We start from the raw sequence: 26,377 nt of genomic DNA, 5'->3' as shown, positions 1-26,377 counted from the left end.
CGTTCTTGCGACGTCACCTGTCATGGGGTCTGTTGATTAATCTTTTCCGTGAATGCCACAGTCAAATGACCTCATTCTTTAACTGAGCCACTGCCTATGTTTTTGCCTTCTGAAAGCGCACACTGTGAGACTTGCATCAGTGTTGAAGAGAAAGCGACGATTCAAACGCGTCTTGTGCGCGTGCAGGTGAGTCCGACTGAGATCAAGCTGAACAGGGCCCTGTTGGAACAAGTCAAGGAGTTCAAAAGCAATCACCTGTCAAGGGCGTTACCCAGGCGGTGCCAAAAAGATGACTCAGATTCAGATGACAACTGAAGTGTTCATCTGCGCCACCGTGTTATAAAAGGAACTAGCCGCTCCAGTCTTGTTTCACGCAGCGCTTTTTCATTGATTCTCGGGGTACCTGATCCGGAAGAAGTGCGAATCGGCCACCCCATTGTCCATCAGTTCATGCTGCGCTGGAGCAGTGACGAGTTTTTTTTTTCGTAGCTCCTTGGTTTAAACAGATCTGTGTGGTTCGGCAACAGGAACGAGGGGATTCCAGAATCCCTCTGCTCCACCTTGCGATAGGTAGTGTCGGCCCATGTCTTATATCTGTATGTGGTAGCGTTGCTCAAAAAACGAAGACGGTATTGTGTTGTAGTCTACGTTTATTTTACCCCTATGTGTTTCCCTCAAATGCGGCTACGCCCGACCAAAACTTTACGCATGATATTTGAGCAAGCCTCGTCTTCAAAGCTTTCGTCGGACGAGTGCAGAGCTACACTTACCAGAGATAGTGCTGACTGGCACGTTGTAGAGGGGAAATATTTCAAGAACAGTCGACCGTTCGCCGTTGCCGACTCGTGACGGTACATCGGTGTTCAGATTGTGGTTCGGTACTCTGCAACGGCAGAATTCGTGAGCGTGTGTGAGGCGTAGCACGACTGTCAGTCACTATTAGAGAATTAGAGAACATACCAGATATTTTCACGTTGGACGGCCTGTATGGAATCCGGGGACTTGTGATTACCCCACGCTTCGTCCCACGAAGCTACGAAACCATTATCAACCAGCGGCACATCCCAGACATCGATGGAGCCAGGCACCGCTAGTATATAAGCAGCCCTATTCCTCGGTTTCCTCGCTTGTTCCTATCGCAGCAGCAAAGTACTTGAGTTTGCTTGAAAGGCCTTGTCTTTTAGAATCATAACACCGAAACCAACCAGAAAAATGAGTTCTCTCGTAACGGACAAGACCGCATTTCGGTGCAACAGTCCCCGCCCAATGCATCATCAGCAGCACCTTTTCGGACTACGAGATGGCTCGCATGAAGCTCTTCAAATCCTGGCTTTACTAGAGGGAAGATTCTTGATGTACGTAGGTTCCCTAGGCAAGAAGTGGAGAAAAAAATTTGCAGCGTTGTACAGTCAAATGGTTGAAAGAAAGGAAGTCAGTCACACGCGTTCCAGGGTACAGGCACGCACAAGTCCCCCGGGAATATTCGGCACAAATAGACCTTTAATCAAGCAAGGGAAAATAACTACATATGCATCAACTTCAATCAATCGCCAGTTCTACCTAGATCATTGACTGTGGAGCTGGAATGAACAAAAAATTAGTTTCGACGTACACATGCATGAACATCAACTGCGCAATTCCACTACAAAAGATGAAGCTGTATAATTTTACAAATGTACGTATGCAGAGCGACCGCAGTTGTTCTGCCTTCCCGGTGTGAAACTTTTCTGAAACAGCAAAGGAAGCCACATGTCACGCAACTTTGAGTCACTCTGTCCGATCGTGAGCAGCCGCTATACAGAACACAAATGCCGTGTCAATAAACCGTCATCTTGAACTCTCCATTCCCTAATTCGGCCTAGTGGTTTCTGCCTTGTACCAGGCAACACACAAGTGATGCACACGTACTTGCACCGACTCTAACAGAGATTGTTCCTCTCACCCGTTACTGGGGACGACCTCATACTACGCCTGCTCCTTCACTGAAGAAGCCGTCCACTTTTCCAACAAAATGGCCACAACGGACCGGTTTCCGAAGTTCCTTACGGGACTGTCTTGCCTCCTGCCCCCGCGACGCTGCCGCCACCTGCTGCACGTTGTTTGGCAGCAGCAAGAGCAGCGAGGACGGCCATTGGACCCCCCGCTGCGGTGATGTTTCCTCCACTCTTTGTATTTCGCGCACAGAAGAATTCCAGTATCGACTGCTGTTGTTTGACAGGCGCAACGGCACTCAATCCCGTTCCCCCGGAATTTCCGCTGCTCGAGGCGCCAGTCGTGGCACCAGACAGAAGCGACGATCCTTCAGCTCCCCTTTTCCCACCAGATGTGCCTGATTCAGTTCCCACAAGCCCCTTTGGAGACGCTGGTTTTCGCCGTTTCTGCGGTGGCGCACCACTGCTTGGGCTACTATCTGTGCTACCTCCAGGCGCCGTCGTGTCTCCACCTGATCGGTTGCTTTTGCCATCGCCAAGCGCGCGTTTGAACCCCGGGCCAGCGAAGGGAGCATTTGCAGTACACGCCCCAGCAAATCCAGATTGAACAGCACTGTCGACGCCCTTGAGCAGAGTCTTCGGTGTTAAACCCCCCTCTTTGGTAGTGGTTGCCGAAGCGAGGCTGTTGCAGGAGGTATGAGGACCTGTGTTCCACGGGTTTGTCGCCGGAAGCTTGTTTCCTCGTCCGGCCTTGCCTTCGCCACCAGCTCCCTTTCCAGCCTGAGAGCGACTGCCTTTTTCTCCTCCAGAAGATTGGTTGGTGCGGCCGACACCTACAACTTCTACGTCACTTCCGCCGGTCGACGATTCTCGCCCTGCGCTCTTTGGACTGGCACTTGGACGTCGACCGGCTGGCTGCTTCTTCATGCCTGCTCCACCCGGAGTTGCATGGCCAGAATCGACATTTCTTTTTCGTCCACCTGTCGCTGCCCCTTCTACCACAGGTAAACCTCCACCTTGCTGGTGGAGCACGAGCTGAGATGCAGTCCCTGGACTCCGAGGGAAACTGCCCGCAGGTGATCCACTTGGTAGACCAGAACTCCCGCCCCCTGCCGACCGGCGTTGTCCAAATGTCCGGGGCGCCACCGCCGCTTGAAGACCCAGAACAATCATCGTCTCTTCAACGATACGGTCCGCCTGCGAACACAGCGAGAAAACAGAGGCGTTCTTGGCTAGTAAAGTACTCGATACCCGTTGCTACACACTCAAGTCACGGTCTACACACGGCGTTCGGTCAACGACTGCTATCAGTAAGCAGACAGGGCACGGTCTTCTACATCCACACAAGAAAAGAGATGGGTCCTTTGATTTGTCCCAGATGCAGATACCCAGCTGTCCAAGCGAAGCTTTCTCCCTCAACCAAAATGTCTACCAGTTTCACAACCACAGATAACCAATCTACAGCAGTCGAGGAAAAAGCGTGAGCTGTGTTTCTATCACGGATCTGCTTACTTGCTGTTGATACTGCTGGAAGTACCACTTGAGCCGCTGTGGGGAAGCTCCTGCATAGCCGTTGACGTTTGATGTGTCGGGAATCGGCGGGTGTTGCATGAGTTTTTGAATTAGCTGTTGCATCTTTTCTCGTCGTTCGACGTACTGAGAAGCACGGAAAAACACAAAAGACCACATGAAGTGGAAGTGTCGCTTCGAAGACGCACCAAGAAAAACATGGTACATAAGGATATGCATTCACGCCATGCACACATTGGTCCTGTGCCTGTCGAGTCGCTCGAGGAAGATGTGATTCCGCATAGAGCTATCAAGCTTCTTCTTCCAGACGGATTTCATGGAATCCTAAAATGCGCATGTTCGACTGACATATAGCCACTAGCATATAATCAACCAAGACATATCTGTCTATCGGAGGTTCGGTGTAATGGACTGCTTGAGACAGCTAAAGGTGATTCTTTACGATTGTTGTACCATCACCCCACCGGATGGGGTCTCTTGATCATTCGATTTGAGTTGCACAGTTTGCAGCTCGGATTGATCTGCATATCCTACATTAAGGCTATCCCACATCGGTTATGTTCTAAGCGTAATGCATGGATTACAGTTATCGCTCGTAATCACAAAAAGCACTACCTATAATAGTCGAAAATCATACTATATGCCCGAATAATCACCCATCTACTGACTACATTTTGAAATGCTTGTAATATGATAGTTTTACACATCTTCTACTTGGAATTAAATGGTTCAAACAACCCTGCTGAATTTGCTAGATATCCGAGCCCACGATCCATTCGTTTCTTACCTTTTTCTTCTCCTCAGCCGGCAGATTCGGGCAGTGTTTCCTGAGGTGTCCACGCCTTCCCGTTCGGCATTCTCCACAGCAGCCACAAACTTGGCGATGGACGAAGCGCACTTGGTCTGAAGCGCCGCCAGCTGCTGTGATTTGCGCCGCAGTCGCTGCATCGACTCCACTGGTCAGCGCCTCGACGGAGAGACCCAATTTTTCAGCGAGGGCGGCGGGCACCTCAGGAGTCATGGGTGTTCCTGCTCCGCCTCTTCCCCTTCCTGCGGGCAGCAGAGCGGCGCCTGGCGACGCAGTTCCAGGCCCGTTTTCGCGGTCGGACGGAGACCGCTGCTGGCCGTCCCCGGTCGTGATCTCCGCTCCGTAGTCCTCGTCTCTCTTCTGCCCGTGACTTGTGCCTGCTTCCTCCTCGCCCTCTCGGAGTTGGAGAGCGTCTGGAGACGCAGAAAGAGAGCCTTGATCCGAGTCATTGCCAGTGTGGATCTGACTCGCTTTCGAGTTATCTCCCAGGGGCGAGTAGCAACCGCTCGTCTTGGTCGTTCCCCCTGGAGTACAGCGAACGAAAAACCGTGACTGGACCTCTGCGGGGAAGCAGCACGGCGCCGGATAGTCCCGCACTCCGTGGCAGGGGAAGTGGCAGTTTTCACACAGGGCAATCGACGCTCCGGGAAGCTTCATATTTGCCAGCTGATTCACCGGCCTCTTCGTTTGCTGCTGCGCCTTTTTCGCATTGAGAGCCGCCTGCTGAGCTGCTGCTGCCGCCGCTTGGAGACTCCTTTGTTGCTGCTCATCCAGACTTCCCGACACCGCTGGTTGGGATCCACTAGCTGCCGCGGAGACAACAGAGACAGCCACGGCTCTGGCAGCCGCAGCTGCAGCGACCTGTGCCTGAACTGCCACGGACGCATCCCGACTGGCCTTCTGAGCCGACTTGGCTGCAGAAACGCGTTTGTGAAGTTCTTCCGTAAAAGCAGCGGGGAAGAGATGCTGGTACGCTTGACGGAGCTCTTCTTCTTGCTTCGCGTCCTGAGAATCAATCTGCTGCTTCGCTTCCTGGAACTGCGACGAAACAGAGACAACGAGAGAGACCAAACCAACCGCGAAATCCAGATCGAGGAAGACGCATAGAAGATACAAAACAGAGGACGCGAACACGAGAAACGGACGTGGGAGAGAAAAACAGTTCGAGAACCACGGTGACTGTAGCCCTACCTGTCTCTCTTCTTCTGCACGCTGCCTGCACTCCTGCCGTCTTTGTTGATTTTCTTGCTTCCTCTTGGAAGCGTCAAGGTCGTGGTGGAGTTCCTTCTGCTGTTGACGCAGCTCCTTCTGCTGGAGTTTCTCTTGTTCCTTCTCTTCCTTCGTAAGCCGTCTTCTCGTCTGTTGCTCTTCAACCGCTTTGCACCGGGAACATAGCAGAAGAATCCAGTTTTGAGGCGTAACATTCATTCCCCTCTGGCGGAGATAAGAGTAGTACTCTTCGCTAACATTGTGGCGACAGTAGTCGGGAGGAAAACAGTCGTAGCAGAACGACGTAGGACACTTGGCGCAGTGGATGAGCATGTTCCCGCACTGAGACGTTTTCCGGAAGCAAAGGCAGCACTCATGCCATCTGCATCTCCAGCTCTTCTTCACATCTCGTGGTAGACCTTCGCAGACGCGATGATAGGACCGCGGGCAACCGCTGCAATACACTAAGTCTCCCAGCGACACCTTAGTTGTGTTGCCATCGGCGTCCACGCTCGTGTGTTCAAAGTCCTTTCCGTTGCCACACAGGAAGCACTTGCTTTCGTGCTTTATCTTCTTCCTCTCCTCCCTACAAAAGAAACCAGAGAGGCCCACGTGCAATCGCTCGTTTCCACTGTCAAAAGGTTCGGTTCTCCACGCAAGCCTTCCGCACACATCGACATGGAAGACGGAGAGGGCCTGAAGCAGCGGGAAGAGCCCGCTAGTTCTCAGCGAAAAAGGGCAGAGGGAGAAAGAGCCCGAGGAAGAAACTCACATCAAGCGGCATGCCACGAACGTCCACTGCAGAACATCACTACGCAGCAGAGACCGTAAACAACTTCCAACAACAGTCTTTTAGAAAAATACAGATACAACATCCACGGCAACACGACCATTACTGGCATACTCTCTCTTCTCTGCACCACCCGTCTTCCTTTCGTGTACCACGTACCTTTGGCCGAATTCCTGGGGTACATACACAGCGATGGGTTTCTTTCTTTCTCTTTCTGACCGCCACAAGACACCAGCTCTTTGCAACTCGTTTTCGAGTTTCCCCTTGGTTCTGCCTGTGCCGGATCCGCGGCTTGCGTCGTTTTCTCCCTCGGCCGGACTCGGCACAGCCTGGTCACCCGTGGGTGTCCGTCCTTCTTCTCCCTCCCTCGCTCTCTCGATCTCCCTTGCGAAAGCAGTCTCATTTTCGCTGGTGGTCTTGGAGCCTTCTGGACTGTCTTGCGGGCCTCCTGTAGAGCCTCCACAGCCTGCCACTCCCATCTCTACACTTCCTGTATCGGGAGAGACGCTATCTGCGGACTCAAGTAGCTGAAACCGTTTGTTTTGCTCTTCTGCTTCTTCGTTCATCACCTCATCGATGTCAACCATATTTTCGCCATCGCGGCTACCCAGTTCATCGTCGTCTCCATCTTCGTTTGTTGTTATGCGACTGGAGTCCAGAAGAGCACTGTCCCCGTTGCCCTCGCCATCCATAAGCTCGGGAAGAGGGAGACGCTGACGATCCGTCAACTCCTCCAGAGAACACTCTGCAATACTGACAGGATTCTTTGCTGCCACTTCCTGGAAACACGAAAAGGACGAATCCACAGTGGCTGAACTACAAAAGCAGCACGCGTAGACGGCATCCTGTGTCCCGCACATTCGAGGGGTGTCAGCGAACGACACGATGATACGGGCAGTTGAAGACTCTAGCGTGCAGAATAGCAAGGAACAGTTGAAGCGACGATACGGTATTGCGGAAACAGAAACGCAGAGAAACAGGAACGCCTGAGGAAGGGGTACGTAAATATGCGCAAAAGTGGAACGACATGCGCACTTACGACCATACTACTACTGTAGTGATGCCCACAGGAGAACAGCCTCTGGAAATTTAAAGTGAAGCGCAGAATGCACGACGAAGTTCACGCAAGTATTCTGGAAACAGTGACAGATATGGACGTCGACGCACCACAATAGCCTTGCGGCCGTGCAGCATAAGCTTTCGAATCTCATCGGTCGAGATTTTGTCTCCACCTTTCTGCTGTTCTTCGTCTTCGTCGTCCAGGGCTTCTTCCTGCTGGTTTTGAACGAGAAGTTTGTCTAAACGCAGTTTCTGAAGAACGAATAAATGGTCACACTCTCACGATTGCTTGTTGAGACGTTGTTAGTGATCAGCAGAAAGACCAGCGGCAAGTGGCTCTCCCCTCTCTCGTTTCTCTGTGGCTGCGCGCCCTCTCGTCTCCGTTACCGCCTTCACTCAGTCGCTAGGCTACCTCTCTTCCTTCGATCCCTGCGTTCTCCTTTATGTCGCTGCCTCCGCCGTCTCCTCCGCCTCTCCCGTACCTAAATGCCTGCTTCTTCCTGTTTCCTTGCTTTCTTCGTTGGCTTCATCTGGCATCTCGGATGCGCGAACATCATTTCTGGCTACCTTGTGCTCTCTCGCAGAATTCCGCTGCCCCAAACACACCTGTTCACGTCGGAAGGCCATGCGTTCCTCGACCGTCCACTCGTTGACGAGACTCCAGACGTGGACCGCCCTTTGTTGCCCGATACGATGAGCTCTGCAGCAAACAAACAGGTTAACGCACAAGAAATAGAACTAGCTTTACCGTCGGAAAGGCAATGCGTGCTCAAGGGAATACCGCAGCTGTGCTCTGCGTGCAAAGAATCTCTAGTGTCTCCCCATTCGCCTGCCCCGCACGAATGGTCCACCTGCTTTCCCTCCACCTTCTCTTTCTTCCGCCCGCACCTGTCAATTGCTTGGAGATCGATGAAAGGGTTCCAGTCATGGTCGTAGAGGACGACGTGGTTGGCCGACGTCAGGTTGATCCCAAGACCTCCTGCGCGGGTGCTGATGAGGTAGACGAAGTACGTGCTGTTCTCGGAGTTGAAGTCGCGGATGTCGAGTTCGCGCACGAACTTGTTTGTCGACCCATCTAGTCTGAGAACAGTAAAAAAAAGATACCATTTCCGTGAAACACGACAGCACAGAAGGGCAAGCACAGGCTCCTCCGCGGCCTCTGGAGCTACGTGCGTTAGCTGTGGAGATCGCGTGGCAGCTCGGAACACAACAACGCATGCAGATTTGGCACAAGTCAGGAAGAGTTGGCTACCAACTCACTGTGCGAGCGCACTCGTGAGGAATTTTACCCGCCGGAAGTTGACTGGCGACACAAGCTCTCCGTCCAAAACGGTTGGGTACATCCACGCATCTTTGGCAGCTGAAAAGCGACGTGAAGTTATCTCTTGCGAACTAATGATTTCCAGTGGTGTACACGTGGGCAAAAAAGTGAAAGGTGCTTTCACGTCCGGCCAACACCCACAAAACTGCCTACGGAAGAGACAGTATTATCTGGGGTTTGAGCACGGAACGAACCTTAGATATTTCCAGCCTCGATAGTGGCAGTAGGCTTCGAGTTCATCCAGGACGAGTTGAAACTGCGTGAAGACAAGGAGTCGCTGGGCTTTAGGTTGTGACCGGTCGATGACGAATTCTTGTTTTTCATTTCCAAACGCCACTGCTTCTCCCTTTCCGTTCCGCTGTTGTTCCGCGCCCTCTGTTCGCTCCTGCGTTTCGACCTTCACCTCCACTTTGGTCTCTTCCGTCTCCTCCTTGGACACTTCCGCCTTTGCTCCGCCCACTTGCTCGCCTTCTTCCTTCTTTACGGGATACGCCGGTTGGGTTCCATCGCTGCTTCGGCCGCTTCTTCTTCCGTTGTCTTTCGTGCTTGACGGGGTGCTGGTGCAGCACGTCGTCGACAAGGCCTCATCGCCGGCCCGTGGGGAGGCACACAGTCCCCTCGGAGACGCCTGCAGCCCATTCGGCACCGCATCTTCACTTTTCACCACCGAGGCGGCAGTAGAAGCGCCTTCACCTGGGGTGGGGGGCGGACGCAGTTCGTCCGAATGTTCTGAAGAACTGCTCCGCCTTGCGCCAGAAGACGCGTCCTCAGCCGCGGGCGACGTGGCTGCAGTGGAGGAAGTCATTGAGGAGGCAATGGGGACGGGGGACGAAGAAGAAACGGCCGTCACAGTCCCCATATCATCGTCCTCGTCCAAAATGACCAAGCCACGCTTTTTCTTAGTCCGGGCCGCATCTCGGGACTTGACGGCGTCGCCCTCGTCTTGGTCATCCTCATCGTCAATCACCTTCCGCTTCCCAGTTCCATCATGCGGTCCGCGAGACGACTGAGAAGCGCCATGTTTGCCCTCTGCCATGTCCGCCCCTTCTGAAGAACTCGATACCTTCCCTCTGTCTCGCCCGTTCTCCATATCGACACCCTCGTCCCCACTCGCCCGCCGTCTTCCGAGGAGACCCAGTCCGTCTGCGCCTCTCACGCTTGACTCAACCGGCTGCGGCAGCTGAAATTCGGCTGGGTACATGCCTTCCTCTAGGAAGTCGGGGTCTTCAACTGTTGGTACACCCGCCAGTCGCGGGTGACCCGCCCGCAGCAAACGCTGGAACTCTTCGATGCCTCCAAGTTCGTTTCTCTTTGGGCGCCGCGGAGGCTTGCGCCCTGCGGCCGTTTCCTCCTTCACCCGTTCCTCGTGGTGTTTATAGAACTTGTACGTCGCGGTCTCTCGTCGATGGTTCTCGTAGTCTTTCTCATACCTAGGGACATACTTGCAGTTTAGCTCGTGCAGGTGACGCATCAGTTTATCCAGGAACGTAAGCTTCGCGCTGCACAGTATGTGGGCTTCTCCTTCGATCCGTTGGATCTTCCGGGCAGCCTCGATTACCTCCGTCTGCATTTCCGCGTTCTCCTCCACGAAAAACGCCTGGAGTCGCTGCATTTGGCTCTCGCGGGCACAGAGAGCCTTCGGGTGTGCGCAGATGATGCGCATTTTGATAACGAGTCCCAGCATCTTACGATACGAGCTCGTGTTTAGTTTGTCCTTGCCAGCTTCCTGCAGCGCTCGAACTCGCAGCAGTCGTTCGAGCCACGAGGCGGCCGGCGCCGAGAGCGGCACCCAAACAGAATGGTACAACTTTTTCGGGAGGGCGATAGCCTGTTCCTTTAGTCTTCTTAGCATAACGCGGTCGAGAAGGTTACGAATCGCCTCCAGATCTTCCTGGCGGAACAGCTGGTCCACCTCGACAACGGGAGCCTTCTTCCCGTTCTGACTCTTGGGGCTGATGTTATCGCCGCGTCCGGAGGCTGTATCCCTCTTGGTCGCCGCTTGCGCACCCGCGCCGCCACCCTGTGGATTCGCCAAAAAAGCCTGCTCAATTACCTGCGAGTCCCGGAACACGTCCGGCATAAGGAAGTTGATGAGCGTGAACAACTCTGCAGCGTTGTTCTGGAGAGGCGTCCCCGTCAGCAGCAGCCGCATGTTGCCGATGACGCGGTCCAGGGCGTGGCGAATGGCGCCCGACGCATTCTTGATGCGGTGTGCTTCGTCCAGAACGATGCATTGCCAGTGAGGAATCGTCTCCACAAAGAACTCCTCCTCGCTCTTCACTGTCTCGTACGTTGTGATGTACAAATCGTAGAGTCCCTTCTGCGCCAGGCGGTCCTCCATCGCGTGCTGGCGCTCGGCGCGCGACCCGCAGATTTTAATATGCGTCAGCGACGGGGTGAAGCGGTGGACTTCCCGCATCCAGTTGCCCACGGTGGACAGCGGGACGACGATCAAGTGGGGGCCCTCGAGCTTCATCGCGTTCAAGTACGACAAGAAGCACAGGGTTTGGATCGTCTTTCCGAGCCCCATCTCGTCGGCGAGAATGCCGCCTCCAGTCATGAAGGACCGCAGGAGCCATTCCACGCCTTCTTCCTGGTGCGGCTTCAGTGCTATGCCTTCACGCAGCGGTACACCCTCGATCTTCCGACCACTCGGGTGACGACACGCCCGGTACGCGCGCTTGACAAATTTGGCGCTCTCCTCTGCAGCCTCGTCCTCGAGGCTCTCCAGGAGATCCTGGATCGACCGCTCGACCTGCAACCGGCCGCATTGGGCCTGGGGGCCGCGGCGCCTTCCCGAAGCGTTTGCGTTCATTTGCGCGCGAAACGACTTGGCTAGGTTGTTCAAGACCTTCTGGTTGACAAACGGTCCGAGGTCCTTTTGGTTGACGAGGAGAAAGCGGTTGCGATACCGAGTCGTCTTCACGCGGATCCGCTCCAGGCACTTGATGCGCTCCTTCCGCTTCGCGTCGATCTCGGCGCGCGACCACCGCTTGTGCATCTGGTTCGCCAGCGGGTCGTGACCCTTGCAGACTGGACACTCCCACTCTTCGCCGATGGCGTCCCAGTCCACGTCTACGAGACAGGTGGGATGGAAGCTGTTGACACAAAAGTCGCAGCCGAGGAGTTTTCCGGGCCGTTGGCAAACGTAGCACGTCGACGAGTTCACGATTTCGCCGCGGCCTTCGGTCGTGCCGGCGCCAGCGCGGCCGCGGCCGAGGCGGCGAATTTCGTCCTGCTTGAAGCCCGAGGGATTGCACTCAGGGCAGAACCACTTTTCTTCGTCGGGCTCGATCGTCAGTTTCAGGCAGGACCGCATGTGGTAGCTGTTCGGGCATCCGTCGCACATGAGCAGGCGGTCCTCCTCCTCGTCCTCCGGCTCCTTCCGCTTGCAGATGAAACATCGTTCGTCGTTCTGGATCTCGTCTTCTTCATGTTCCTCCAGACACTGCGGGCACATCCAGTCGTCCGCAGCCACTCGCTCACCGGGCTGGATCACGCCCTCCTGCTGGAGACACTCCATGTGGAACCGCTTCGGACAGGCGGTACACTCCACGGTGTTCTCCTCCCCTCGTTGCATCGAGTCTCGACAGATATAGCACCACATGCCCCCGCGCTTCGACCGACCTGCTCCCGAGCTGCTCGCTTGACTGAAAAACGATCCGGAGAACTTCGTGCTGCGACCCGACGAAACGCCGGCAGCAACCGAAGACTGACAGCCATTTCGCGGCATCGAAGAGGAGGACGCCACTGCCTCCGCTTGCGCCGCCGCCTGGCGTTCCGCCTGAGCACGCAGACGCGGCGAATTGAACGTGGAACGGGGTGGAGAAGAGGAAGCGTCTCGCGCGCAGCTGCTGCTCCGGCTGTTCTCTCCACTCCCGCTGCGGCTAGCGGAGCCGCTCCTCACTCCCTGACTTCCCATCCCGATGAAGCCAGAGACCAACGCGCATCAACGCGAGGCCGATACCGCAGAGAAAGTCGCGATACAGAGACACCGGAGGACAGCGCGGCGTCCGGGTCGCAGACCCCGCCGGAAACGGGAACGGGCGGCTGCCTGTGAAGCGCGAGCGTCGCCGGTATTTTAGGCCGAAAGAAGAACGACAGCAGATACAGAGACAAGCCAGTCACCGGCCGTTTGCTTCGACGAGGGCGAGGACGCGAAACTGTGTCACAGGGTACGGCTCAGAGGGCGTGGGTACGGAAATGCTACACAGAGACGACACAGTTGATGCTACACGAAAAAGACAAACAAGCAAAACCTTTTAACACGGGGGCTCCCTGCGTTCTTCGTTGACAAGAATCTACGTTTTCTCGTTTTCAAAACGGAGAGAAGTATGCGAAACAAATGTGCCTGTGAGTGGGTGGAAGAATTAAAGGGTGTGTGCCGTGATTCTAACAGTAACAAGAACTCCACCTTATTCACGCTTTCCCACCACTGGACCCTCCTCCTCGCGTCTCCACGGCTTTCCAATTTGCGGTAGTCCGTCAACAATCCGTACAGAGGAAACGGCCTGCCGGCAAACGACACAATGTACATGCGAGCGTCTCCGGCAGTCGAGTTCCCAGCGAACGTCGATAGGTGGAAGCTGAGAAGAGTAGCGGCGAGTGTCAACCGACTCAAGAGTTCATACACACAAAATCGAAAGGCCGACACCGCCGCGGTCAGCAAACCAACTCGGAGGCCGAAAAACACGGGAAGAAAATGATTTCCCACAGGAGTGCGATACAGGAGTACAGTGGACGACCCGCACGGCTTCACACGACGAATACAATGATATGTCTATCCTTACATACACAAACGCACGCAGATGAGGCAAGTTCGGTTTCCCTCTTCTGTAGACGAACCGCTTCCAAGAACACCCGTACAACCGTTCGGGGAGTGAAAGCAGAAAAGCAAATCACGGCAAGTAGGGCACACCAGCGCAGATGGCGAGCAACAAGGAGACGAATACCGTGGAAGGCTTTGCAAGGACAAGGACGTACGACGGGGTAGAAAGAGCCACAGACGACGGAAAGCGACTGTGTTCCTGATGGCAGCAAGGGTCGGAACGCTCGTGAACAGTGGCGACGCGACAACCAGGGTAAACGAAAGATAGCAGTCTCTTTCGATTCCAGAGTGAAAATGGAAATGCAGCGGCTGTTTACCAGGATGTGTTGCAGCCAGTGAAACACAACACGGACGGAAAATGTTGCTCCACTACGAAAGGTGTGAGCGAGGCTCCCCGTAGAGGTGAGCAACTGACGCGGAGAACTGGTGATTCACTACACGAATGATAAAAAAACATTCGTAATCCATGCACACGTCCGCCTTTACCGGAGACGCAGCTTCATTTTTCAACTTTCATGGCGACAATCTTTGGGAAACCGAGACGGTATCGCGTGTATGAGCGAGTTATGTTGGCAGAAAAAACCGAAGAAGCTGTATCAGTTGATGAGTTGTTTCGCTCCCACACAGGTGCCGAAAAAGGACTCGACTGAGAGTTTACAGTCCTTTTGTTTCACACTTTTTGTCGAGGGGTGTTGGACAGCTGGGCCAAGAACACGGAAGGGTAGTGGGGAAGAAAACGCGTATGAGAGCCAAAAGACGGGGAAAGAGGCAACAAAAGCAACCTTCTTGAAGAAGCATGAGGGAAGACGAGCTCGCGAGGTAGGTCTTCCTGATCACAGGACTCCCGCGCCGCTCGCGAGGCGTCCACTCGTGAAAATCGTTTTTTCATGCGGACCGTCAGCCTCAGTCCCAGGGTGCGGCCGGGAAGATGTTGCACAGAGACGGCAGTCTACGAGGGGAAATAGGGAGACGGATGGAAAGCTAATAAAAAAACGAAAGGTCACCGCTTCCCCGCGATGGTGAAAGACCACAGAAGAAAAACTAAGCAGAGAGGTTTTACGGGGGCCGGAGTGATTGCCGTCTGTTCGCTTCCGTGGAGAAAGAATGAAGACACGGCCAGAAGGCTGTTGGAGAAAAGTAAGCGCGTATGCCGCAAAGAAGTGAAGAAAAGAAGAGGCATGCCCCAGGCGCTTCGAAAGGAAAAAGAAAAAACGCAGCTACGCGTAGACGAATCCCCAGGGAAACAGGGGGAAGATGACGTTCTTCCTCTCTCCCGCTCGGCGCTTTAATATTGTGCAACAGGCGCGCAACGATTTCAAGTCTCTTTCCCCCGCCTCCAAATACGAAGGCCTCTCTTGTTTCTCTGGTCGGAGCCCCCCAACAGCCTGTGCGCACGGGGGAAGAACGTCGACAAGCAAGACCAGCGTCTTTAGCCGCTCCCAAAAAGAGAGGGGGGGCGAAGAAGGAACAAAAGAATCGAAAGATGCGCGTTCCTTCGTTGGAGTTGGAAAACGCGCGAGGCGAGCCCCCCTATTCGTGGTACCAGCCCGCTCGGTCTCGGACAGCGAGAAATCTCCCTCCACACCACGCGGGCTGTGTTTGTGTCCCGAGACACATGCTGTGGAGTAATCCGCAGGGAAGACGCTGCGCCTCCCCGGTCACCGGCTGCTCCGCGCGCACATACTAGCGAAAAATTGCTAGGAGCGATGGCGGCAAAACTGAGCACAGACATTCCTCCCAGCAATTCTAGTCGGGTAAACCGGACGATTCGTTGTCCATCTTCGCTACTGTAGAACGCCAGTTCGTGTTCAATTCCACCCAAAGCAATCCTGCGTGCAGCGAGTTCGAGTGAAATCGTGGAATGCACCCCCCTTTCACGCCCTCACGTTTCCCTCCTCCACTCGACGCACGCTACGAAAGCAGGTCGAACAAGACGGAGAAAAATATCTTGGGAAGGAAGCGACGGCGAAGGTGGGCGCGCAACCTTTTTCCACAACCACCCCTCACCTCAGAACAAAAGTGTCCAACTTGAGTGTGCTGGCTCTGAGTGTGTGTGTATGCGTCGAGGCAACTCACGAGCCCAAATGTCCACGCACGACGACGCAGCAAGGAAGACGGCCGAGGACGTGTTGCATTGGAACTAAAATTGCAGGGATGCCCTGGTACGACGTTTAGGAAGACGCATTAAATTTTGAATAGATCCCGTCAGATCGAGGAGCGCAGACAGCCCACGTCGATAGTTTTTTGGAGGGTGGAAACAAACCAGACTACGGGCGAGCTGATGAGCGGCGGATTCCGATGGTCGCTCGACCTCCTGACAACAGCCCCCGTTACAGGCTTGGCGCCTTTTCGATGAAAAGCCGCTCTCCAAAGAAAAAGACAACACAGAAAACTGTAAACGTGTGGAATGAGAGTGATTACTCTGTGAGTTCATGAAAAGTCTTCAGGTGCGGGAACATTTTCGATAGACATGAGTAGACGGGCACAACGTTGTTAGCTCGCCGCCCGAGCGCTTCGTTTTTTCCAGCGTGGACTCGTGCCGCCACTTTTGCGGCGCCGGATGCGACCGAGATAACTTTTTCGGGAGAAGTTTCCGCCAGTAGGCATTTGAGTAAATGTCGTCTTCGCTATTCTTTTGTGGCTGTTTGCGCATACAACGTTTGTGAGGGAGGGCTAGCAGAAAACTGCAAAGCTGGGCTCTTAAAGATGACCTCCCCTGGCGAACCCAATCGCCCCAGAACAAGAGTTCAGTCTTAGGCGGGTACGGCCTCTCGTGGTGACAGGCACAATCGCCCGGCTGGCCACGATTTCGACAAGTAAATGCGCCACCACAAGTTGCGTTTTTCTCCAAGGGGTTTGCACCAAATCTCATACGCATCGGGGAACGTGCAAGTGAGTGTCAGTCACCTTTTCAGTGGAAAATATCTGATGGCGGATACCCCTTTTCGTACGAGGGTCCAACGATCGAATATCGCAGTACACAACCCACATTTCACGAAACGAAAAATTGACACTCTCAAAAAAGGAAAAGTGGTGGAGAAACAGTCGAACTAGTTCAACTTGAGGGCCGACAGGACATCCTATGCCGCTTACGCTTTTGCGTGGACATTCACACGTGGAAGCGACCAGCCTCCGGATGACGCAGTCGCTCTAAGATACACAACAGTTAGTGAAATACAGTGTCAGGCAAACACTGGGTGACTTCGAGTAGCCTGAAGATGGAGGATCCAAATGATTATTTCTTGCATATATAGGAAAGGAACGCTTCTTTGCTCGCAAGGCTCCCGCTCACTTCAGTGAAGCCGCATAATACCCACGCACCGTACCAATAAGTGGAGACCCCCCTCTCGCATTTGGCAGGGTGCAGCGTCGGAAAGCAGAAGGCGGATGCCGTTCCGCTTTATCACGCGCTTCGAGGGCTTTCAGTGTTTGTTCCCGAAACAGTGTTGCTACCCACACATCATGCGAATTAGTGCTCCCTGTATCTCATACCTCAGTTCATCTACCGATTCTGCGCATGATATCGATGCCCTAAGAGGATGCCTGTGGTTGCCGCTTCGGAAGCAACCTTGCCAATGAACGTTTTTGGAATGGGGATCGACGGATGATGAAATGCGCAAGATCATGTTGCGTGCCGTAGTTGCCGTTTCTACCTGAATGTCATCCCAGTGTACTGTCAGGAACTGGTATTGAGTAACGAAAAACTCTGGCTGAGCATCGAACGCAGACATGCAGTTTTCCGACTGTGGTGTGTGTACCGGGCATCGCCCCCACACCAAGTGAGGCAGTCAAGCGATGGGGCCCGACGCTAATCTTGTGCCCAAACTAGGGAACCTATGATCGAGATAACCCATGACTTGAATCAGAGACTGTCCACTGAAACCAATGATGAAAATGTGGACAGTCAAGAGCTTCCAGGCACTTGCAGTAGAAGACGTCTCAACGGGCATATAAGGGCGTAAAGAACGCTACCCAGTTTGGCGAGGATACGATCATACTCATAAACACCGTTGCTATATGAGTTGCGCATTCTCACGGAAACTCTACTAGTGCTTCAGGTAGTACATGATGTTCTTTGCTCCCTGCAAATTGTCGACAAAAGGAAGGAAGGCATTTCATCTTTCGCAGTTTTCTATTATCTTTCCAACAAGTCATAGGGATGAATTGCCGCTGCACCAAAGTGAAGTTTGTATGTTCTCAAAGTTGCCGCGTTTTGAGGACCAAGCGGGATTCGAACCCACATGTCGGTGGCGACCCCGCTACGGGAGTCTCCACAGGGCTGAAGAGTGCGGACTGACAGCGTTGCCTGGATGACTGCGTTTTGACTGTCTCTCCCACCAAGTTAACTTTAAAGGATCACTTCAGAGTGGACTCTCAAGTCACGAGGAGGAGAGGCGTACATTGAAGCAGTACAGTAGATGGGTAACCAACAAAATTGAGCAGACGATGAGGGAGTTGCGCGACGCTTCTACGACGGCGCCAGCGGAAGCGAATAGCCGTAGACTTCGTACCAACACAAACAACCGAAAGCCACCAAAGCCTGACTAAAAACGTGCGGACACTCTGCGATCTGCCAGAGTGCCTTCTTCCATTAGTGAGTCTGTTTCGGGCTTGACGGCATAGACGGATATGCATCTTCTCCGCGTTCGGAAACAGCTCAACTGAAGCAGTCGTCCTGTTCACGAGGAAGAGACATCCTTCGGGTATGTGAAGTGGAGCAGCCCATACTGAGCAGAAACACACAATTGAGAGACGTAGCCAATATGACGACAGCCATTCAAAAACGCTTCATGAGTGCCGACCGTCTGTCAAATACTAGAGAGCTGAATCTACACATTCAAAAGCTGCACGACCCCTGCCTCAAACGTAAAGCTGTCAACCCAACGGACTGTGCAGTAAGGCCCAGTCCACGGAACTTACGAGGAAGAAGCAAACCGTCCACGGGAAGGCCGTCGCAACGAGCAAAGCATTGGCAAGAGCCTGAAAAGACGCGAACAGGGGGTACAGTAAATAGCCACGCCCACACCGAAGGAGTATCCATTGTGACTTTGTTCCCTAAGTATATCAGTGGCGGGCCTAGCGGCAGAATGTAGACAGGTGTAATGTTTCTTGTTAGGTTGAAGCAAATCGACAAGTGTAGTCGACGGGAATGGACAAGTGTAGTCGACGGGGTCTCTGATCAATCGTACGCTGCACACAAGCGCTCATCATTACAGAATGAAAATGTGTCTGAGCTCACCTCGATATTTTTCAGTTTGAGAGCTTCCGAAAGAGACGATGCACCTGCTCCGCGATAGCCGAACAGTGACTCAGCTGAGTGAATGCATGAACACGGCCTAATTTACATGAGTGCGGCAAGCACAGGAATTATTTTCACGTTTTGTGTGCGCGTTGTGAGACGGGCATGCGACATCCAAAACCACAGCTCTTGATCCAGGTCTCTCCTGTCGAGCCGAGCAGCAGCATTTTTTGGGGACTATTTTCTTCTTTTCGTAGTAACTTGCGCGTTCAGTTATGTTCCTTTCGTTAAACTCCATTGATCCAATGTTCCAGGAGGAGGATTCAGCTGGTGTCGCTGTCGACTAAACCAAAACATCTCGTACGTCGTCCCTGATACAGCAAGGGCTGACGAAGCTTACCCATGAAGGCAATGACAGGAGAGCCGAGCAAAGCAGCAACGCTCCCTTCAAAAACAATCTGTGTCGCAAAAACGCTAGCGCGTGCGTCCGACTCCACAATTTCAGACAAAATCGGTCGGTTCACGCCACTGGGGCACCATGCTATTGCAAATCCTGAAAGAACACATGTTAACGAGCCAGGAAGGAAACACAGTAACTGGAGAAGGGTTTGAGTGAGAAGAACACGAATGAGGAGTGTACTCTGAGGTGCTAGAATAGACTGAAAACAACAGTGGGGATTTACGCAGGGAAAAGCTATTGAATTTCACCGGGAATTGTTAAATACTGTGTACCTTCGTTTGGTTGTGTGCTCGAAATGTGAATTGTCTGACACTCGTATTCGAATGAGCGCTCACCAAGCAGGAGCATGTCGAGCGCATACAGTCCGAAGAACTCAGGCCGACGAGGAATAACAAGAAGACCAACGTAAATCAGAGGGATAGAAATCAGAGTGCCCATCTGCCCAACCAGTGGGCGACCGTGGAAGTGGCTCCACTTGTCGGTTTGATCGCCGAGCCAGCCACCGAAGAGAGAGCCAACCATTCCCCCTATCAATGGACAGGAAGTCAGGACGCTGGCCTGCCAGTCGGGCATGCCGATATACTGAAACCACATGGTATAAAACTGAAATGCATGAAGCGGAATATAACCGCATATACCCTGCAGTAAAAGAATGAAAAAGGTTCTCGAGAGAGTGGCTCGACAAAAGTTCCGACAGCGTCGGTACATGTCCTGGAAGAGGCCCGACTGGCGCTCTCCCCTGATGAGTCCTTGTCTGGAATCTCCATCTCCGCACTCTTCGTGGCGGCGTGGCTCGACGGCTATGATTCGCACGAGAAGTCCGGCGCACACAGACAAGACGCCGCTGACAAAAAATGCGACCCGCCAGCCCTGTTAAGAAATCACACGGACGTACGCACGTAACCAAACTGCAGCTTATAATGGCTTTCCGCTCGTGCTCAAACACTGGAACATTAAGTGACGATACGCTGTCACCAACAGAACGAAAAGCATCAAAAGAGTCTCATCTCAGGCGCAGCGTGTCGCGTCTGAGGAAAATGATCGGAAAACTGGTACGTTGTCTGCAGAGGGCACCACAAAAGGGTAATTCGACCGCAGTCACACTATTACGACCGCTATACAATAATATATGGGGGCGTTCAGTCAAGCCTGAAAGAAGTGCCATCCTGGGTGGGGTTTCATTGGCCTTGCTGGATTTCTTCAGGGCAAACAGATGGCTCGTAATATCGTGCTGGTCGGTAGCTTCGAGTCTCCAGATCAATAAATGAGATCTTACCCGGACTCCCGGAACAACAGTCAAACTTGCCATGGTCCCACCAATCAGAGCGCCGACAATGCAACCTAAAGAAACAATGTCGCGCCCAAACACGCTTCTCATGACATTTTTGAAAAAGAGAACGACAAACACGGCACGTAGCTCCGTTTGCCTCCGAACACCAGAAACACATGCTACTCTCCGAAAGAAGCACCGATAATGCCCTGCCTGTGACACTTTAACGTATCCATAGGTAAAGCTCGCGCGCAATTTACCAATTTTCCTCGAATTTTCTCAGCATCTAGCATCCGGCGCTGGTGGCGGGGCAAACATGACAAAGCACAACCAATTAAGAGTCCAAGCCACGAATTATCTGCACAGTTATATACGTACCTCCACAGAGGAAAAACTGAAGCCAACCAAACTGCTCGCCACGCATATTTGACGGAAACAGATCCGCTATCAGCGACTGTGCCACCGGGCCAATGCTGCGCAGATGTTCACAGCAGACTCACACTATTCTTTTGCACATCAACGAAATCAGATACCATAATTTGAATGTCAAAGAACAGTTTCTACGAATTGTTGTTCATAAAGCGCCTAAAAAAACGTTCAAAAATGATTGTATATACACCCGTGATATTTTGATAGTGTCCTTTAAAATTTTCACATAAAACCTAACAATCACATTGGAGAGGATCATACATCCCACGGTCAGTAATGATTTCACCTTCTGGTCCTCGGTTTCCCCCATTCACTGATTAAACATGTTGACGGCCTGTGGGTTGTCTCGATTTCGAATGAGCAATCGTATTACAGAATGACCAACTGGCGCTTGTGGGTACGGTCCAACCAATTTCCCTTGCTTGCCCAGTATTCTGGCACCTTTCTACCACATATAATGTATTACAAAAGAGTGTAAGTTCTAAATGAACTCTATAGTTGGCCTTCTGTGAGGCAGAATGAGTCTTAAGCGATCCCGCAGGACCAGTGGGCAGCGTCACTCACCTGGCCATAGCAATGCCGTTAAGCACTTTCAATACGACGAACTGCCAGTATTGGGTTCCCATGGCAAGAAACATACTCACGAGCCCCCAAGAACAGCAGCCGGTCGCCAGGAGGCGAACACGAGAAGAGCGGTCCGCAAGGTATCCCCATACGAGCCCACTGAGTGCTTGAGATATGCTCTGCAAGACAACAGCCACAAGCAGCATTCACACGTTCTTCCGGTGGATATGGTATCGACAACGCAACATAGTATGACGGCGAAATATGAAAATTGAGATCATCTTCACCTTTTGTTACGCCCCTTCTCACTGCAATCAATAAACCCCTTTCTTGTCATGGGTTGAAAAGTTACAGTATACGCACCAGAAACGGAAGCCGACTTGTTCTTTGAAACATACTGCAGTAAATTGTAAATGGAAACACCCGAGATAGAAGCATTGTTCTTCCCAGCAATGTAAGCAAGCAAGCAACGCATAGTTCTGTATTACGAAGAAGATGCTTGAGTGGTCCAACTTGAGGAAAACCGCATAAGGGGAGAAGTCGCGAGAGGGTAGGGTGTTGGTGAGGGGGCGTGTCATTGCGCCCACAATTCATACCTGGTAAAATACGAGGGCGCCCAAATCCTGCAGTGCCCATGAGAAATCAGCCTGCAGAACTTTGAAGCTCGCAGGCATAAGCTGGATATCGAGACCCTCAATGCCGCTGACTGTGTTCAGCACTGCACCGCCGACGGAAACACACAAGGACGAACGAACACATCAGAGCTTGCAGAACACCCTTTGTGCCCGTTTCGTATTCATATTTTCTCCGTCTGAAACAAGCAAAAATGTGCCAAATGTGTTTACCTACACGTGAAGGGAAGAACCAGAGGTAAATTCCCGGCGTTCCCTCGAAGAGCGTCTGAGCAAGGGTCCTGGCGGTTCACCTCTACTTGCGCAAACGAAAGAGATCATTTACCTGCCTGAGTTGTAACAACTGAGGGACCCAGCTTGTAACCGGATTTCCGTGGGATGAGTGGGCCTGCCTCGTCACCGTCTCTTCCCGAGTTCTGCTCCCTGAGGAACATTGGGCACAGCGACAGCCGACCACATGAACCCCAGCGCCACATAAATGATTATCGCCACGGTTACCTTGACTTGAATAGCTCACCAAAAAAATTAAGGGTTGCCTATTTGGGATTAGCCAACGGGAGTTCATAGCACGCTATGACTGTACTTGCGAATCATAATTCCCCACGCCAACAGCAGCAGAACCCATGCGACAACGGTTGCAACCAATGGAGGTGGGACAATGGCACCTAAGAAAAATTCAGCAAGTCAAGAAAATCTCCATAGTTGTTGCTGAAGAGAGTGCTTCAAAGAAAAGGGCGATTTCACCACAAACCAAGAGCGGAACGGAACATCGGCTGACTAGTCCACTGTGTTTGACGCAAGTTCGAGCCGGGGTCCTGCTTTGGATCGGTGAACTTCCTTCAACGAGCCACGTGACGGAGTTTTACAGTTCCCGAAACCCGAAAAAGGCCGATGAAATTCAGCAATAGAGGCACGGTTATCGCGTACATCACCGCTGTAGATTGCCTGGAAGGAAACAGCGGAACCGGGCAGCTAGGCTGCCATCTTTTTCCTTGTGTAAACTGGTGACGACGGCTATGCGAAGGAGTCACATTTTGAACTCACGCCTCGATTGAAGTCTTCATTGTTGAGAAGCATCTCGGCGTTTCACCGCAGACAATATGAAGTGCGGTTCGGCCCGACTCAAAACTCCGGTGCAAAAGGCGACAAGAGCACAGCAGCTCGTGATGATTGCTGACCGCGTTCAGATGAGGAGAAGAAACATGATACACAGAGTTTTCTAATGAAGAGCTGGACTGTCAAATGCCCAGCGCGAAATGGATTGCAGTTTTTACGAGGGATTGAAAAAAACGGGTCGTGTATTCGAGTCCTAGCTGTCTTGCCAGCAACCGCATGGTAGCTAGCAAAGAGTTATCATAATTTCACGTGCCCATATATGTAGAAATTCATGAACGAGCAGGTCTGCGATTAAAAGCGAAAGCGGGGAATACCTTGGTCAGTTACTTGCTGTTTGACCATGAATTACCACGGCATTACTGTGCGGCGGTTCCGCCTCCTCACCCAGACACCGGATCTGTCCTACTGCCGCATATACTCAATCCGCTGGAGAGCTGAAGGGTAGGCGACCTTGCGCGGTCTATCTCCTAACTTTATGCGAAAGAATCGTTGCGGAAAGCACTAAAGCAAATTTTGTGGAAGCGGAAGAAATAGTCTTGGCATCAGGAGAGGACGGGTGCCCGGTTTAAGCGTCACCGGATCCGGCGTTAGCGAGAAGACAAACCCTGTTACGCCACACTTGCATGCAAGACGACTGCAAGCTGGGTAAGAAGATTTGGGAAGACAACCAAGGAAGCCTTCACGCAATGCAGTTGGGGTGCTGACGCAGTGGAATCGTGATTCCAGCAGCCCCCTCCCTGCAAACTCCCTGTCACAAGTCAAGTCATGGCATTCGGGGAGAAAACGGTAAGCCGTCTACGAGAGATAGGTGTCGAACCGAAAACCTGAATCGCCAGCGTGTCCTCTGGTTATTGCTACTAAATTTGCAGACCACTGGGCATCGGCCTTCCCTCCAGCGCGGGCACCGGCGTTTACGCTGTATTTTGCGGAACGCATTATAAGCCGTGCATTAATCGGGGACTCAGACTCGGTCGTCACCACTCCCCGGTAATGCTGGACGCAGCCTCTGACACAGTCCGGCCGGGCACAGAGGGTGTGCGTCTTCGACAAAACCCTCCCCCACAAGGCAACACGGCACACAAAAACTGGCGCACATCGGCATGTGCCTGCGTTGGGACGCCTGTCGCAAACGTCGAATTAATTGCATACCACTGTATTGAAGGCCGAATGTTGTTGTATACAGTCTTAGACAACTTTGTATCCGCTCGCTTTTCTCTTTGGCTCCTAGGAGCGCTTCGGCCAGACCGTTGTGGGTCCCCCCGGTACTGACTTCTGTTGTTTTTCTGCGGCGCTGCAGAAGCCCCTTGTTTGTTAAACTGTTTTTTTTGTAACTCAAAATGAACGTTCTTGCATACGGCACCGCTGAGCAGCGGTCAGTGATGGACACGGTGGAGCAAATGCAACACCACCAGGCGGCCATCGCGGCAAACCGGACATTCGCCAGCGAAGTTGCGACCCTCACAGAGGCTGATTCTCAGAATGTCCACGAAATCTACGTTGCAGCGAACACGGACGTCAGTTCCTGCGAATACTTCCTTCAACCCCAACGCATCAACGTCCCCTACTACGTTGCCCCAACTGTAGGTCTTGCTTTCTGAGATGAGCCGGTCTTGGGCGTTGCACGTCAATTCGTAGGAGCTGAAGAGTTCTTCACTGGTGTCTGTATATTGCGTCAGTTCGTTGTGGTTTCTCAGCAGAAAGTGCTGGGTTGTGTTAGCAGCTCTCCACAATGCAAAGGTTTCTTTGCAAGTTGCACAACCAAGAGAAAAAGGGGATTGATGACTGCGCCTTCCCCAGTTGGGTAAACTGTTGGGAGGCGTCCAGTTACTATTTGTTCAGTGCGTCTTGCCTTTTCAAGCTTAACGGGTGCGCATAATGGTATAGACTTTCTGAGATGGGTGACTGACCCGTTTCAGAGAACGGTTAGCGTGGCAGGTTTCGCAGGATACTAAACACACGAGCGCGTGTAAATACCAGGTCCGCTGGCCAACGAATACGTCGTTGTACGAGCGTGTACAGAGCACAAATGCGAGTGTTTAGATCTGCATGACACGGGGAAGCCGCGGATTCTCGTGAGTGTCAAAATGGGGGTTTGCGGGAGGTCACTGTGCTTGAAAACACCCGGTTTCAACACCGTGGAAGTATGGCATGTTCGGTGGGCCGGTGCGTTCGGCTTTCCCATGACTCGTGTGTTACGTTGACAACTGCGAGCGTGTGTTTGTGTGTTGCAGTACGAGAGCTACGTCCCCCCCGGAGGCACTGTTATCACCCACATGCCGCCCCAGATCAAAAGAATGAAGAAGCGTACTTGCTGTGCGTGCTGCTAAGAGAAGCAAACAGTGGTCTCCAATAATTGAGAGTTGCAGTTCTGTGCTGCGGGCTTTCGGTGACTTGGGGACTTCGATTGGGAAAACATGTAGAGCTGGAGTCTATTGTGCAGAAACGACTTCGAGATTCCAGCTGTCTGCCACTTGTTCTCTTATTCCTCAGAGGGGTCTCCAGGGTGCTGGGGAGCTGCATGATGGAATATTTCGCATGTAGAGGGGATGAAAGTCCGAAGGAAGTGTGGAAAGAAGAATCAGCGGTACAGACGGGGAGTGATCACCTCTGATGTGTATGATGACGTCTCGAGATCCACAGGCTTTGCACAAGCGCTCCGGTACCAATTTGCTCACGGAGCAGCTGAGGAACTCCAAGTTGGTTGTGCATTCGATCCCTTACCAAAGATGGCCATTTGTCGAGACCGTCGTTGCATCATGCACACAGTTACAAGGGAACACACTTTGTGTAGTACTGGCCAGAATTTTAGGGGGTCAGGGGGTCACAGAGTCTGTTGGAACTATAGTGGAAATCAGGTTTCGCCAGTGTCTTGATGCCACCATACCTCCGTTACAGCGTTTCGAGAAACACTGTCGGTCCCTTCTCATGCACCGCGTAATTTTTCATGCTCACACAAAGTGTACGTTGCGTACCGTCCTCGGAAACAACCCTCCGCAAGTCGCAAACTTTAATCGTTATCTCCGGATAAATTCAAATGCAAAGATTTTCTTTGTTAGATTTCATATCTTAGCCATGTATTGTTCGGAACTTTGAGCTCCTCCCGGCGATATACACGGGAGCTCCTACAAGGGTGAACCTGTAGACACGCAGCCATGAGGCATTCTAAACACCGTGGCCTGTAAATGCCACTC

At 52.6% G+C, this 26,377-nt stretch overlaps 3 protein-coding genes across 3 annotated transcripts; 1 reads left to right on the top strand and 2 right to left on the bottom strand.

Annotated features, from left to right (window-relative positions):
* Window positions 1-1,138: 1,138 nt before the first annotated feature.
* On the bottom strand, window positions 1,139-17,199 carry TGME49_236970 (SWI2/SNF2-containing PHD finger protein). The gene is made up of 9 exons (XM_002369008.2): window positions 8,843-17,199; window positions 8,216-8,407; window positions 7,934-8,027; window positions 7,436-7,579; window positions 6,428-7,047; window positions 5,461-6,064; window positions 4,249-5,307; window positions 3,444-3,587; window positions 1,139-3,128 (listed from the first exon to the last, which is right to left on the bottom strand). The coding sequence occupies exons 1-9, from the start codon at window positions 12,568-12,570 to the stop codon at window positions 2,043-2,045; spliced, it is 7,671 nt and encodes a 2,556-aa protein (XP_002369049.1). The 5' UTR covers window positions 12,571-17,199; the 3' UTR covers window positions 1,139-2,042.
* On the bottom strand, window positions 17,105-23,853 carry TGME49_236960 (transporter, major facilitator family protein). Its single transcript, XM_018780475.1, has 10 exons — window positions 23,115-23,853; window positions 22,035-22,493; window positions 21,439-21,617; window positions 20,824-20,918; window positions 20,452-20,516; window positions 19,511-20,045; window positions 19,116-19,268; window positions 18,716-18,789; window positions 18,397-18,456; window positions 17,105-18,203 (listed from the first exon to the last, which is right to left on the bottom strand). Exons 2-10 carry the CDS (start codon window positions 22,110-22,112, stop codon window positions 18,156-18,158), a joined length of 1,287 nt encoding a protein of 428 aa, XP_018635780.1. The 5' UTR covers window positions 22,113-22,493; window positions 23,115-23,853; the 3' UTR covers window positions 17,105-18,155.
* A 327-nt stretch (window positions 23,854-24,180) lies between these two features.
* On the top strand, window positions 24,181-26,233 carry TGME49_236950 (hypothetical protein). Its single transcript, XM_002369006.2, has 2 exons — window positions 24,181-24,766; window positions 25,418-26,233. Exons 1-2 carry the CDS (start codon window positions 24,524-24,526, stop codon window positions 25,511-25,513), a joined length of 339 nt encoding a protein of 112 aa, XP_002369047.1. The 5' UTR covers window positions 24,181-24,523; the 3' UTR covers window positions 25,514-26,233.
* The last annotated feature ends 144 nt before the right edge of the window (window positions 26,234-26,377 follow it).

Source organism: Toxoplasma gondii, chromosome X (assembly GCF_000006565.2).
Source record: "Toxoplasma gondii ME49 chromosome X, whole genome shotgun sequence".
NCBI lineage: Eukaryota > Apicomplexa > Conoidasida > Eucoccidiorida > Sarcocystidae > Toxoplasma > Toxoplasma gondii.
This window is presented reverse-complemented; position numbering and strand designations above follow the sequence as displayed.